This window comes from Oncorhynchus tshawytscha, linkage group LG17, assembly GCF_018296145.1.
Source record: "Oncorhynchus tshawytscha isolate Ot180627B linkage group LG17, Otsh_v2.0, whole genome shotgun sequence".
Classification (NCBI taxonomy): Eukaryota; Metazoa; Chordata; class Actinopteri; order Salmoniformes; family Salmonidae; genus Oncorhynchus; species Oncorhynchus tshawytscha.
The window spans coordinates 22,558,454-22,573,073 of record NC_056445.1 but is presented as its reverse complement, the minus strand read 5'-3'; the positions used below and the strand labels follow the sequence as shown (position 1 = coordinate 22,573,073).

The 14,620-nt window shown below is 43.5% G+C and overlaps 1 protein-coding gene across 1 annotated transcript; it reads left to right on the top strand.

Annotated features, from left to right (window-relative positions):
• The first annotated feature begins 6,395 nt into the window (after positions 1–6,395).
• On the top strand, positions 6,396–14,339 carry pwp1 (PWP1 homolog, endonuclein). The gene is made up of 15 exons (XM_024441218.2): positions 6,396–6,621; positions 6,966–7,024; positions 9,505–9,680; positions 9,809–9,894; positions 10,561–10,657; positions 11,278–11,385; positions 11,560–11,690; positions 11,798–11,865; positions 12,004–12,100; positions 12,255–12,316; positions 12,449–12,560; positions 12,677–12,767; positions 12,921–13,042; positions 13,176–13,281; positions 13,790–14,339. The coding sequence occupies exons 1-15, from the start codon at positions 6,556–6,558 to the stop codon at positions 13,885–13,887; spliced, it is 1,479 nt and encodes a 492-aa protein (XP_024296986.2). The 5' UTR covers positions 6,396–6,555; the 3' UTR covers positions 13,888–14,339.
• Positions 14,340–14,620: the final 281 nt, after the last annotated feature.

Genomic DNA, 14,620 nt, shown 5'->3' with positions numbered 1-14,620 from the left:
GGCTGATTTCTCCTAACTCATAGGAATCCCCAACCAGTTGCCTACTTTAAAATGGTGACCTCGATGGCAATGTCCATGCTAAAACGGGTTATATCCATGATGAGTCCTCTATCTATTGCTATGACAACAGGGCTCCCGAGTGGCGCAGCGGTCTAAGGCACTCCATCTCAGTGCTAGAGGCGTCACTACAGACCCAGGTTTGATTTCAGGCTGTGTTACAACCGGCAGTGATTGGAAGTCCCATAGAGCAGCACAAAATTGGACCAGTGTTGTCTGGGTTAGGGTTTGGCCGGGGTAGGCCGTCATTGTAAATAAGAATTTGTTGTTAACTGACTTGCCTAGTTAAATAAAGGTTCAATCAAAAATTTGGTATAAAGTTTTTTTTTGCCAAAGTTGACGAAAATGCCACGTCTGTCCACTTATATTGTTGCATTCATAACAACCTAACCATTACAACACTTTTATTCCATCAAATAAGCCTCACGTGGCAAATTAAGAATTCAATTTTTTGTTAAGCAAATTCGATACTCTCATTGACCTCCATGCAAAAATTCCTCACGTCGTTAGATTGTTTTCGTGGACAGATTTTGGGCGGAGTAAAACTTCTCGTTTCACGTCTTCCTCTCTGGTAGTAATCAACACAGTCTTTTGTTCAGGCAAATGATTGAACACCCTGGTGTGAAGGAGTGAGTAGACATGAGATGGGAGCAGATGTCAGTCTGCAGTGAATGCCATGCAGGAGAAGGATCCCGACAGTGAAGAAGGTGGACTTTGTTGCATTTATAGCGCAAGTGATACATTGCACTAGTCAAACTCATAAAACATGTAAGAAGTTAGACATCATTGTGAAGACGGCAAATAGATTTCTGAATCTTCAGGACTTTACAGCAGAAATGTTACAGTAAATACTGAATGAAGAGGTTCCCCCCTCCCAGGTTCCCGAGCCTGTGTAGGGATCTGAATAGACATTTAAATCTGACTGAAAGTGTACAGTTTTGGGGTTTTGTTCAAGGTTCTTTATTAAGAGGATATTGAATTCACTAGCTTGAAATCACTGGCCACTTTAATAAATGGAACACTAATCAAATCCAAATGGATTTGTCACATGCACGGAATACAATAGGCCATACCTTACAGTGAAATGCTTACTTACAGTACAAGCCCTTAACCAACAATGCAGTTTTAACAAAAATACCTGTTAAGTAAAAAAATTAGATAAGCAAAAAAATAAGAAATAAAAGTAACAAATAATTAAAGAGCAGCAGTAAAATAACAATAGTGAGGCTATGTACAGGAGGTACCGGTACAGAGTCAATATGCGTGGGCACCGGTTAGTCGAGGTAATTGAGGTAATATGTAATGTAGGTAGAGTTATTAAAGTGACTATGCATAGATAATAAACAGAGTAGCAGCAGCGTAAAAGGGGGGTGGGGCAATGCAAATAGACTGGGTAGCTGTTCTGGAGACTTATGGCTTGTTGGTAGAAGCTGTGTAGAAGCCTCTTCGAACCAGACTTGGTGCTCCGGTAACACTTTCCGTGCGGTAGCAGAGAGAACAGTCTATGACTAGGGTGGCTGGAGTCAGACTATTTTTAGGGCCTTCCTCTGACACCGCCTGATATAGAGGTCCTGGATGGCAGGAAGCTTGGCCCCAGTGATGTACTGGGCCGTACACACTACCCTCTGTAGTGGCTTGCGGTCAGAGGCCGAGCAGTTGCCATACCAGGCAGTGATGCAACCATGGCGCAGCTGTATAACTTTTTGAGGATCTGAGGACCCATGCCACATCTTTTCAGTCTGAGGGGGAATAGGTTTCGTCATGCCCTTTTCATGACTGTTTTTTTGTGCTTGGACCATGATAGTTTGTTGGTGATGTGGACACCAAGGAACTTGAAGCTCTAAACCTGCTTCACTACATTCCCGTCGATGAGAATGGGGGCGTGCTCGGTCCTCCTTTTCCTGTAGTCCACAATCATCTCCTTTGTCTTGATCACGTTGAGAGAGAGGTTGTTGTCCTGGCACCACACGGCCAGGTCTCTGACCTCCTCCCTATAAGCTGTCTCGTCGTTGTCTGTGATCAGGCCTACCAATGTTGTGTCATCGGCAAACTTAATGATGGTGTTGGAGTTGTGCCTGGCCATGCAGTCATGAGTGAACAGGGAGTACAGGAGGGGACTGAGCACGCACCCCTGAGGGGCCCCTGTGTTGCGGATCAGCGTGGCAGATGTGTTGTTACCTACCCTTATCACCTGGGGGCGTCCCGTCAGGCGGTCAAGGATCCAGTTGCAGAGGGAGGTGTTTAATCCCAGGGTCCTTAGCTTGGTGATGAGCTAGGAGGGCACTATGGTGTTGAACGCTGAGCTGTAGTCAATGAATAGCATTCTCACATAGGTGTTCCTTTTGTCCAGGTGTGACAGGGCAGTGTGGAGTGCAATAGAGATTGCATCATCTGTGGATCTGTAGGGGGGGTATGCAAATTGGAGTGGGTTTAGGGTTTCTGGGATAATTGTGTTGATGTGACCCATGACCAGCCTTTCAAAGTACTTCATGGCTACAGACGTGAGTGCTACGGGTCGGTAGTCATTTAGGCAGGTTACCTTAGTGCTCTTGGGCACAGGGACTATGGTGGTTTGCTTGAAACATGTTGGTATTAGAGACTCGGACTGGGAGAGGTTGATTATATCAGTGAAGACACTTGCCAGTTGGTCAGCGCATGCTTGGAGTACACATCCTGGTAATCCGTCTGGCCTTGCGGCCTGCGGCCTTACTCACATTGGCTATGGAGAGTGTGATCACACAGTCGTCTGGAACAGCTGATGCACTCATGCATGTTTCAGTGTTACTTGCCTCAAAGAGTGCATAGAAGTAATTGAGCTTATCTGGTATGCAGCTCGCGTCTGTGCTTCCCTTTGTAGTCTGTAATAGTTTGCAAGCCCTGCCAGATCCAACGAGCATCGGAGCCGGTGTAGTACGATTCAATCTTAGTCCTGTATTGGCGCTTTTCCTGTTTGGTGGTTCATCTGAGGGCATAGCAGGATTTCCATTAAACTTCTGGGTTAGAGTCTCGCTCCTTGAAAGCAGCAGCTCTACCATTTAGCTCAATGCGGATGTTGCCTGTAATCCATTGCTTCTGTTAGGGGTATATATGTACAGTCACTGTGTGCACGACGTCATCGATGCACTTATTGAAGAAGCCAGTGACTGATGTGGTGTAATCCTCAATGCCATTGGAAGAATCCCGGAACATATTCCAGTCTGTGCTAGCAAAACAGTCCTGTAACTTAAAATTTGCTTAATCTGACCACTTTTTTATTGACCGAGTCACTGGTGATTCCTGCTTTAGTGTTTGCTTGTACGCAGGAATAAGGAGAATAGAATTATGGTCAGATTTGCCAAATGGAGGGCGAGGGAGAGCTTTGTACGCATCTCTGTGTGTGGAGTAAAGGTGGTCTAGTTTTTTTCCCTTTTGTTTGCTAATTTAACATGCTGTTAGAAATGAGGTAAAACGGATTTAAGTTTCCCTGCATTAAAGTCCCCGGCCACTAGGAGTGACACCTTTGGATGTGCGTTTTCCTGTTTGCTTATGGCCCTATACAGCTCATTGAGTACGGTCTTAGTGCCAGCATCAGTTTGTGGTGGTAAATAGACAGCTACAAAGAACATAGATAAAACTCTCTTGGTAGATAGTGTGGTCTACAGCTTATCATGAGATACTCAGGCGAGCAAAACCTTGAGACTTCCTTAGATATCGTTCACCAGCTGTTGTTTACAAATATACATAGACCGCCACCCCTTGTCTTACCAGAGGCTGCTGTTCTATCCTGCCAATACAGTGTACAACCCGCCAGCTGTATGTTATTCATGTCGTCGTTCAGCCATGACTCGGTGAAACATAAGATATTACAGTTTTTAATGTCCCGTTGGTAGGATATACGTGCTTGTAGTTTGTTTATTTTATTATCCAATGACTGTACGTTGGCTAATAGTACCGATGGTGAAGGCAGATTAGCCACTTGTCACCGGATCCTTACAAGGCACCCTGACCTCCTTCTGCGATATCTCTGAATGACTGGGATGAGGGCCTTGTCGGGTGTCTGGAGTAAATCCCTCTCGTCGACTCATTAAAGAAAAATTATTCATCCAGTACTAGGTGAGGAATTGCTGTTCTGATGTCTGGAAGCTCTTTTCGGTCATAAGAGATGGTATCAGTAACATTATGCACACAATAAGTTACAAAGAATGCGAAAAAACAAAACAAATAGCACGGTTGGTTAGAAGACCATAAAACGGCAGTCATCCCTTCCGGCGCCATGCCTAGTGGTTAGAGCGTTAGGCCAGTGACTGAAAGGTTGCTAGTTTGACTTCCGAAGCTGACAAGGTTAGTCTGTCGATGTGCCCTTGAGGATAGTACACAACCCAAATTGCACTAGTCTTTTTAATAATGTTTACATATCTTGCATTACTCATCTCATATGTATACAGTTGTGGCCAAAAGTTTTGAGAATGACAAAAATATTAATTTCTACAAAGTTTGCTGCTTCAGTGTCTTTAGATATTTTTGTCAGACGTTACTATGGAATACTGAAGTATAATTACAAGCATTTCATAACTGTCAATGGCTTTTATTGACAATTACATGAAGTTGATGCAAAGAGTTAATATTTGCAGTGTTGACCCTTCTGTTTCAAGACTTCTGCAATCCGCCCTGGCATGCTGTCAATTAACTTCTGGGCAACATCCTGACTGATGGCAGCCCATTCTTGCGTAATCAATGCTTGGAGTTTGTCAGAATTTGTGGGTTTTTGTTTGTCTCCCCGCCTCTTGAGGATCGACCACGAGTTCTCAATGGGATTAAGGTCTGGGGAGTTTCCTGGCCATGGACCCAAAATATCAATGTTTTGTTCCCCGAGACACTTAGTTATTACTTTTGCCTTATGGCAACGTGCTCCATCATGCTGGAAAAGGCATTGTTCGTCACCAAACTGTTCCTGAATGGTTGGGAGAAGTTGCTCTTGGAGGATGTGTTGGTACCATTCTTTATTCATGGCTGTGTTCTTAGGCAAAATTGTGAGTGAGCCCACTCCCTTTGCTGAGAAGCAACCCCACACATGAATGGTCTCAGGATGCTTTACTGTTAGCATGACACAGGACTGATGGTAGCGCTCACCGTGTCTTCTCCTGGCAAGCTTTTTGACCCAAACAATCGGAAAGGGGATTCATCAGAGAAAATGACTTTACCCCAGCCCTCAGCAGTCCAATCCCTGTACCTTTTGCAGAATATCAATCTGTCCCTGATGTTTTTCCTGGAGAGAAGTGGCTTCTTTGCTGCCCTTCTTGACACCAGACCATCCTCCAAAAGATTTCGCCTCACTGTGCGTGCAGATGCACTCACATCTGCCTGCTGCCATTCCTGACCAAGCTCTGTACTGGTGGTGCCCTGATCCCGCAGCTGAATCAACTTTAGGAGACGGTCCTGGCGCTTGCTGGACTTTCTTGGGCGCCCTGAAGCCTTCTTCACAACAATTGAACCGCTCCCCTTAAAGTTCTTGATGATCTGATAAATGGTGGATTTAGGTGCAATCTTACTGGCAGCAATATCCTTGCCTGTGAAGCCCTTTTTGTGTAAAGCAATGATGACGGTATGTGTTTCCTTGCAGGTAACCATGGTTCCAAGCACCACCCTCCTTTTGTTATTCAAACTCAATCAGCATGACAGAGTGATCTCCAGCCGTGTCTTCATCAACACTCACACCTGTGTTAATGAGAGAATCACTGGCATGATGTCAGCTGGTCCTTTTGTGGCAGGGCTGAAATGCAGTGGAAATGTTTTTGGGGGATTCAGTTCATTTGCATGGCAAAGAGGTTCTTTGCAATTAATTGCAATTTATCTGATCACTCTTCATAACATTCTGGAGTATATGCAAATTGCCATTATACAAACTGAGGCAGCAGACTTTGTGAAAATGTATATTTGTGTCATTCTCAAAACTTTTGGCCACGACTCTATATTCTGAACTATTCTACTGTATCTAAGTCTATGTCGCTCTGACATTACTCGCCCATATATCCCATATATTTATATATTCTTAATTTCATTCCTTTACTAGATGTGTGTGTATTGGGTATATGTTGTGAAATTGTTAGATATTACTTGTTAGATATTACTGCACTGTCGAAGCTCGAAACACAAGCATTTCGCTACACCCGCAATAACATTTTCTAAACAATTGTGTGTGACTAATGAAATTTGATTTGACTTGGATATAGTGGTATAGACTGTTCGTGACCGGTCTCACAGTCCAGCACAGTAAGTGGCGGTGTGTGCACCTGTTTTTTGTTTGCGATCCGCCAATAAAAACTCAAAGAAGAAGAAGAACAAGGGACACCCTCACGTTAACGTCATCAGTCTGCGACACTGCCTGTCTCGAGAGTCGTGGACCCAACTCACATGTCAATGCGTGCAATTTGTATGTAACTTTTGGATCTTTATAAAGTGTTTTTGAACACTTTAGAGTTGTACATTACATTGAATGTTGTTACTAGAACGTTGTCAATAATGAGTTCTCAAATCACTTGTGTTGGATGGGTAAAGCGTGGCGTTTCGAAGGAAACACCAGATAAGGTAAGTAGCTAGCAAAATTGCCAACGAGACAGAAATTCTTCTGTGGTGTTTTCATTAGTCGGATTCCGTTGCAAAAGGGAAACCATTTACCCTAGGAACCTAACTGAAGCAAACGAAACGGGGAGGGACATACCAGAATTTGGCCAATAGAATATCTCGTTTTCGTTGCTAAACGTTTTGCAAATTAATCCGATTAATGAATACACCCTAGCTAGCAAGCTAGTTAATACGTTCTGTTGTACACACAGCAGTTATAGTTTATAAACACCATAATTCATGCAAATAAAATGAATGGAACCAGCTAGGTGATGTCTGTTTTAACCTGTTGCCACATTTTGTTACAGGTGGAGTTGAGCAAAGAAGAATTGCAACACATTATAGCAGAGGCAAAAGAACAATTGGGGTTGGTGGAGTTTTTGGATGACTTACTTGACATAACTTTGTTTGTTTGGAGGGCTTTAGAAAAGAACACTGACCTGAGTGGGCCAATGAGACTGAAACTGCTATTCAAACTCAGTCAATATAGGAAATGAATTGAAATGTGTAGCTAAATGTTGGACCAGCGAAGTGACTCAGAAATAATTTCCTCAATGGTGGGGGTTTTATCAAATCAAGCAAGTTAAAAATGAAATTGACTCAAACATTATAAATGGTGATTTCTTTTGAACTCTTGTTCAGGATTAGCAATGAATGTATTTCTGTCAATGTAAACGCAGCAAAAAAAGAAATGTCCTCTCGCTGTCCAACTGCGTTTATTTTCAGCAAACTTAACGTGTAAATATTTGTATGAACATAACAAGATTCAACAACTGAGGCATAAACTGAACAAGTTCCACAGACATGTGACTAACGAAATGGAATATTGTGTCCCTGAACAAAGGGAGGGAGGGGGGTAAAAATCAAAAGTAACCGTCAGTATCTGGTGTGGCCACCAGCTGCATTAAGTACTGCAGTGCATCTCTTCATGGACTGCACCAGATTTGCCAGTTCTTGCTGTGAGATGTTACCCCACTCTTCCACCAAGGCACCTGCAATTTCCCAGAAATTTCTGGTGGGAATGGCCCTAGCCCTCACCCTCCGATTCAACAGGTCCCAGATGTGCTCAATGGGATTGAGATCCGGGCTCTTCTCTGGCCATGGCAGAACACTGACATTCCTGTCTTGCAGGAAATCACGCACAGAACGAGCAGTATGGCTGGTGGCATTGTCATGCTGGAGGGTCATGTCATTTTGAGCCTGCAGGAAGGGTACCACATGAGGGAGGAGGATGTCTTCCCTGTAACGCACAGCGTTGAGATTGCCTGAAATGACAACAAGCTCAGTCCGACGATGCTGTGACACACCGCCCCAGACCATGACGGACCGGATCTCCATTTCGATCCCGCTCCAGAGTACAGGTCTCGGTGTAACGCTCATTCCTTTGACGATAAACGCAAGTCCGACCATCACCCCTGGTGAGACAAAACCGCGACTCGTCACTGAAGAGCACTTTTTGCCAGTCCTGTCTGGTCCATCGATGGTGGGTTTGTGCCCATAGGTGACGTTGTTGCCGGTGAGGACCTGCCTTACAACAGGCCTACAAGCCCTCAGTCCAACCTCTCTCCCTCAGTCCAACCTCTCTCAGCCTATTGCGGACAGTCTGCGCACTGATGGAGGGATTGCGTTTCTGGTGTAACTCGGGCAGTTGTTGTTGCCATCCTGTACCTGTCCCGCAGGTGTGATGTTCGGATGTATCAATCCTGTGCAGGTGTTGTTACATGTGGTCTGCCACTGCGAGGACTATCAGCTGTCCGTCCTGTCTCTGTAGCGCTGTCTTAGGAGTCTCGCAGTACGGACATTGCAATTTATTGCCCTGGCCACATCTGCAGTCCTCATGCCTCCTTGCAGCATACCTAACAGGCTAACTACACCGCTCACATTGCAAAATACATTTAGAGATCTATATTATTCAATTATTGCACCCACACTGCTCGAGCGCGCCAATGAGTGTCTGCATTGCCAAGGGATAAAATAGAAGTCAGTTCTATTTGTTATGCAGATCGCGCTGCAAGTACTGCCTCTCCCATCTCCTCATTGGTTTATAGAAGCAGGTACCCACGTGCCATTTCCTCATTGGTTATACCCACGTGGGTGACTGAAAGACGAATGAGGTCAGTGGCGGTAATGCACTTAATTTATGAAAGTTGCCAATCGCAATATGAAGCCAAGAGAAGAAAGAAGCCTTGGAGGAGAGATGACTAGAAATCATTCGGTTGACCGTATTATTTGTGGATTAATTGTCGGAGTAGAGGACCTTGTGCATTTCAGGTAAAATAACAACTCAATGTTTATCCCAGAACAAATTAACGAGTAACAGAAAGCTAGCTAAATAGGACAAATTAGCTAGTAAGAGCAAGCTAGCTAACTAAATTGCCATATGTTTAATGCTTTTTGACCTGTCCCCAAATTAATGTAATTGGTTCAGAGTTTGTTTTGATATTTTATCCTGTGTTTGGTGTGGGGGGACAAAATAAATTAATGCACGATGGCGCACGTGCACAGCCAGTTTGGGTTGCGTGTTAGGCACATTCACGCAGATGAGCAGGGACCCTGGGCGTCTTTCTTTTGGTGTTTTTCAGTCAGTAGAAGGGCCTCTTGTGTCCTAAGTTTTCATAACTATGACCTTAATTGCCTACCCGTCTGTAAGCTGTTAGTGACTTAACGACCGTTCCACAGGTGCATGTTCATTAATTGTTTATGGTTCATTGAACAAGCATGGGAAACAGTGTTTAAACCCTTTACAATGAAGATCTGAAGTTATTTGGATTTTTACAAATTATCTTTGAAAGACAGGGTCCTGAAAAAGGGACGTTTCTTTTTTTGAGTTTATTTGTGTTTACTCAGTGAACGTGTAGGTGAAGAGGAGGAGGATGAAGGCATGGCCAGCGGGCAGGAACAGAGTGACGAAGCAGAAGCTGTTCAGGGACAGGAGCCAGAGCAAGATGAAAATGAAGCAGGAAGGGAGGAAGCAGATGAACTAGCAACGTATGGTTTGGATAGATATGATGAGGAAGACTCGGGTAAATATAGTTTCTGCATTTGCTCTCAGATTATGTTGGATCTTAAATTCATGGGTTATCTCTGTCTGTTAATATGCCAAGATTATTCTAAATAACTCTTACCGTTCATCTCTTTTTTTCTGGCACAGTGACTGCCAACCTTGGTGACAGCCTTGCCGGCCTCACAGTGTTCAGCACCAATGAGGAGGATCCTTACATTACCATCAAAGACACAGTGAGTCCAGAGCTGTTTGCCAGTTCAGAGTGATGAAACATCTCACCAGTCTGGTTTGGTACCAACTAGTGGTGCATGCCAAGCATATCACATTAAATATAAAAATATCACATAAAATATATTTTATTGTCACACACCGTATAGGTGCAGTGAAATGTGTTGTTTTACAGGGTCAGCCATAGTAATACGGTGCCCCTGAAGCAAATTGGGGTCAAGTGCCTTAAGGGCCATCGATTTTTCACCATGTCTGCTCGGGTATTCGATCCAGCGACCTTTCGGTTACTGGCCCAACCTCTAACTGCTAGGCTACCTGCCACTTAAAAAAATCCATATTGTGATAAATGACCTAATTGATGCGACACCGATAAATAGAAACAATACATTTATAATGTGCACCACAGTTTTTAAATATATTTTTTTATCCTTTAAACTACTACTACTAGTTTTATTGTTGTAGCCATCAATTGTCCCATTGAACAAACTTATTTCATTTCAAACTTCACATTTCTCTAGTATAGGCTACTTATCGTAATGAACGATATCAGCAAAATGCCTGCGATAAGTGGTTGGTGTCGATAATTTTCAGTTTATCGTCCCAGCTCTTCATTTCTGGTAATTCTGTGTCATTCAGACATAGTTGTTGGTATCTTTTCTTTGTCTCTCCAGGACCAGTATGAGCGAGAGGACTTTCAAATCAAGCCCAATGATAACCTCGTAATTTCAGGCAGAGCAGAGAAGGACTGCTGCAACCTGGAGATTCACGGTGAGTTGCAGAGACTGTTGTTCTAACTGGCAATTTGACTCTCAGCTTAGACTTACACAAACTCTTGCTTCACAACATCAAATAGTAACAGTGTAGACATAGTGAGTGTACAAAACATGCTCTTTCCATGACATAGACTGACAAACAAGTGGTCATAGCTTTCATCTGACGTCAAATCCACTTCAATCAGTGTAGATGGAGGAGACGGCTTGAAGAAGGATTTTTAAACCTTGGGACATGGATTGTGTATGTGTGCCATTCAGAGTGAATGGGCAAGACAAAATATTTAAATGCCTTTTGTACGGGGTATGGTAGTAGGAGCCAGGCACAATGGTTTGTGTCAAACTACAACGCTGCTGGGTTTTTCATGAACAGTTTCCCGCGTTTATGAGGAATGGTCCATCACCCAAAGGACATCCGGCCAATTTCCCACAACATGGGCCAGCATCCCTGTGGAACGCTTTTGAAACCTTGCAGAGTCCATGCCCTGTTTCTGTTCTGAGGGAGGGGGGTTGCAACTCAATATTAGGAAGGTTTTCCTAATGTTTGGTATACTCTGTGTACATGCCAGTGTAAAAACAAAGGTTGTTTTTAATAAATATTTATTTGCCTCTGCACAGTATACAATGCTGAGGAGGAATCCCTCTATGTTCACCATGACATACTCCTGCCAGCCTATCCACTGTGTGTGGAGTGGCTTAACTTTGACCCTAGTCCAGAAGGCACTGGTGAGTGAATTCACTTTTTATAGTGTTGAATGGATTCTCAGATTTGACTGAGAGTTAAACTCAAACAGCAGTTAATCACAACCCGACTCTGCAGAATGGACATTCAATTCAGTGTTTTCTCAGTGTATAACATGTTGTTTTTTGACTTCACATTAACTCCATCTGTTTGTACAGGCAATTATGCGGCTGTAGGCAACATGACACCGCAGATTGACGTGTGGGACCTGGATGTGGTGGACTGCCTAGAGCCTGCCTTCACTCTGGGGAGCAAGAAGGCCTCCAAGAAGAAAAAGAAAAGCAAAAAGGTCATTTTCCCACAAGGACTTGGATGTGGTAGTTTCTACTGTTATGTTTATGGTGTTGGTGTCTTCTCACTATGGCCTGTATCCTAACATGCAATTAGAATTTTTAGGCTGCAGCAGAGCCAGTGGAAGGCCATACCGATGCTGTACTGGACTTATCCTGGAACAAACTGGTCCGGTGAGTCATATTGGAGTTGTACCCGTTACCCCAGACCTTTCCACTTATGTCACTGTAATCACAAAGTCACTAGCGTTGTCACAAACCTACCCTCCACCTTTACTCTGTGTTTCTGTGTGTTGCTTCTCTTTTCCACAGCAACGTCTTGGCCAGTGGGTCAGCCGACAAAACCGTGATCCTGTGGGATCTGGCACAGGGAAAGCCGGCCACAACACTGCGCAGACACACTGACAAGGTACGTGTATCCAGTCATCACAGCCTGTTTAACTTCCCATAATGGACCTACTGTAAATAAACAAAAAAAATATGATGTGAAGTTGATTTTGGATGTAGCCTCGCCTGCTTACTTGTAATGTTGATCTCAAACATTAAAGTCAAGTCCCTTTTAGGTTCAGACGTTGATGTTCCACCCCTTTGAAGCTCAGACCCTGATATCAGGATCATACGATAAGTATGTCCAATCTGAATCTGTTACATCCTCTGAAATTGTCAATTGAATTGTCATCTCCTGTATATTGGAGGTCAGGGATTGTGAATGTACAAAACAAACAAGTTTTAACCTGTGTCTTCTTCCTCTGGCCAGGTCGGCAATCCTGTATGACTGCCGCAGCCCGGACAGCAGCCATCGCACTTGGAGGTTTAGCGGGCAGGTGGAACGGGTCGCCTGGAACCACTTCTCACCCTGCAACTTCCTGGTAAGCTGCCCTCTCGCCACCTCTCACATAGCATTGCATATTGGCTAACATTCACATGGAAAATGCTTGGTGCACTTTACTGTTTCCACTCTCACTGATGGTTGGCTGTGTTTTAGGCGAGCACAGAGGACGGCTTTGTTTACTGTCTGGACGCACGCTCAGACAAGCCAGTGTTTACACTAAGGGCACATGATGGAGAGGTGTCAGGTGGGTGTGGTCACAGGCCAATTTCTGCCCCCAGTTCCTCTAGCCCCTACCCCTTCATATTCAGACTTTAAAATACTGGATGAGTACTGGTACACAAACATGGCATTCAAGGTCAGGGAAAAGAATTGAAGTCAGTTGTCTCTGGCCCTGTAGGCTTGGACCTTAGCAGCCAGATCCGGGGATGCTTGGTCACCTCGTCAGCAGACAAACACGTCAAGATTTGGGACATCTTGGGAAACAAGCCCAATCTAGTTCACACCCGGGACATGAAAATGGTAAAGATGGTTTCTCTGTCTGTAATCATTGCCATGTCATTGCAATAAGATCCATCATGTTTCTAACAGCGAATGTTTGGATGTGTGTTGTATATGTGGCTGTTGTGGTGAAATGCTCCCTTTCTGTTGATAGGGGGTGCTGTTCTGTGCAGCGTGCTGTCCTGACATGCCCTTTGTATATGCCTTTGGAGGACAGAGGGATGGCCTGCGGGTTTGGGACATAAGTGATGTGGCAGCAGGTACAGTTTCAATGTCATTACCTTCTGCTCTAGGCCTGACAAGGAGCCGAGTCTATCATGTATTTTCTTTTTGTTCCAGAAAAATATAGATATTTTGAATATGGCAACTAGCTTTTACTTTTTTAATCAATCAACCAAATGTATTTTTATAAAGCCCTTTTTACATTAGCAGATGTCACAAATAAACCCAGCCTAAAACCCCAACAGCAAGCAATGCAGATGTAGAAGCACAGTGGCTATGAAAAAACTACCTGTTCTATACAGAGGGATAGTATCTCTCTCCCTCTGTATTGAACATCTATTTATTATGGGCTTTGACTTATGTTTATATAGCTATCATCTCTCCTGCTTGGTAGTAGAGTCATGGGTTTGTATATCTGTGTCTGCTTGGCCACTGAGGTGTTAGATCAGTAGCTGATGGTTATCAACATGGTGTGTTTGTGTGTACGTGACCGAGTATGTTCACCGACTTTTCTTTGCTTGCCATCCATGTATGTGCTGTCTCCAGTCGTTGAGGTGTTTGGCAATCGGGAGCGGTTGGTGGCAACCACAGCGCCTGAGGCATCCAGCAGTACTTCCTCCACAGCAGATATGGAGCTTTCCTAGTGAGCCACTCTGGACAAACTTCCAATCAACATAGAGCGGCACCTTGGACTTACACAGAGAGATCCACATAGCCAAAGACTTTGTCAACCTGGGACCAAGAAGGCACTTCAAGAACATTGCCAGAGCTGTGGATGGACTTTCTCTCTTCAAACTTTTCTTCTAAAACAGATCTCCTAATAGTTAAGCACCACATAAATATTTGTTTTGGGAGCTAAAATGTCTTTGCAACAAGGAAGGTCAATATTTATCTGAATGTTTGTCAAAATAATTCAATAGATATTTGTTTTTGACTAACAATCAATCAAATAACTATTGAAATGTGATTTTGAAGGCACAGGTATCTGGTTTAATGTCATCAATGATTATTTGTGTAGGAATTTGCTGATCTTGGCCTGAAATCCTGAGATTTTTTTTTTCTCCCTCAGAATAAACTATGTATTGTGTCATTGACATTCCTGCATTGGTTCAAAGAGAAATATGTGAAATCTGAAATACCTACTCAAACATTTACTGAAAGGCCCATCAGGGAAAAATTGTAAAGAAATAAGAATTTGACTAACTTGTGAAACATTTACAGTACCAGTCAAAAGTTTGGACACACCTACTCATTCCAGAGTTTTCTTTGTTTTTACTATTTTCTACATTGTAGAATAATAGTGAAGACATCAAAATTATGAAATGGCACATATGGAATCATGTGGTAACCAAAAAAAGAGTTTAACAAATCAAAATC

Bases quoted from the DNA above. Each gene is read 5' to 3' on its own strand.
- pwp1 (XM_024441218.2), top strand. From the start codon at position 6,556: ATGAGTTCTCAAATCACTTGTGTTGGATGGGTAAAGCGTGGCGTTTCG. The intron at 9,681-9,808 runs GTAAATATAGTT...TTTCTGGCACAG, and splicing joins ATATGATGAGGAAGACTCGG to TGACTGCCAACCTTGGTGAC. The intron at 13,282-13,789 runs GTACAGTTTCAA...TGCTGTCTCCAG, and splicing joins CATAAGTGATGTGGCAGCAG to TCGTTGAGGTGTTTGGCAAT.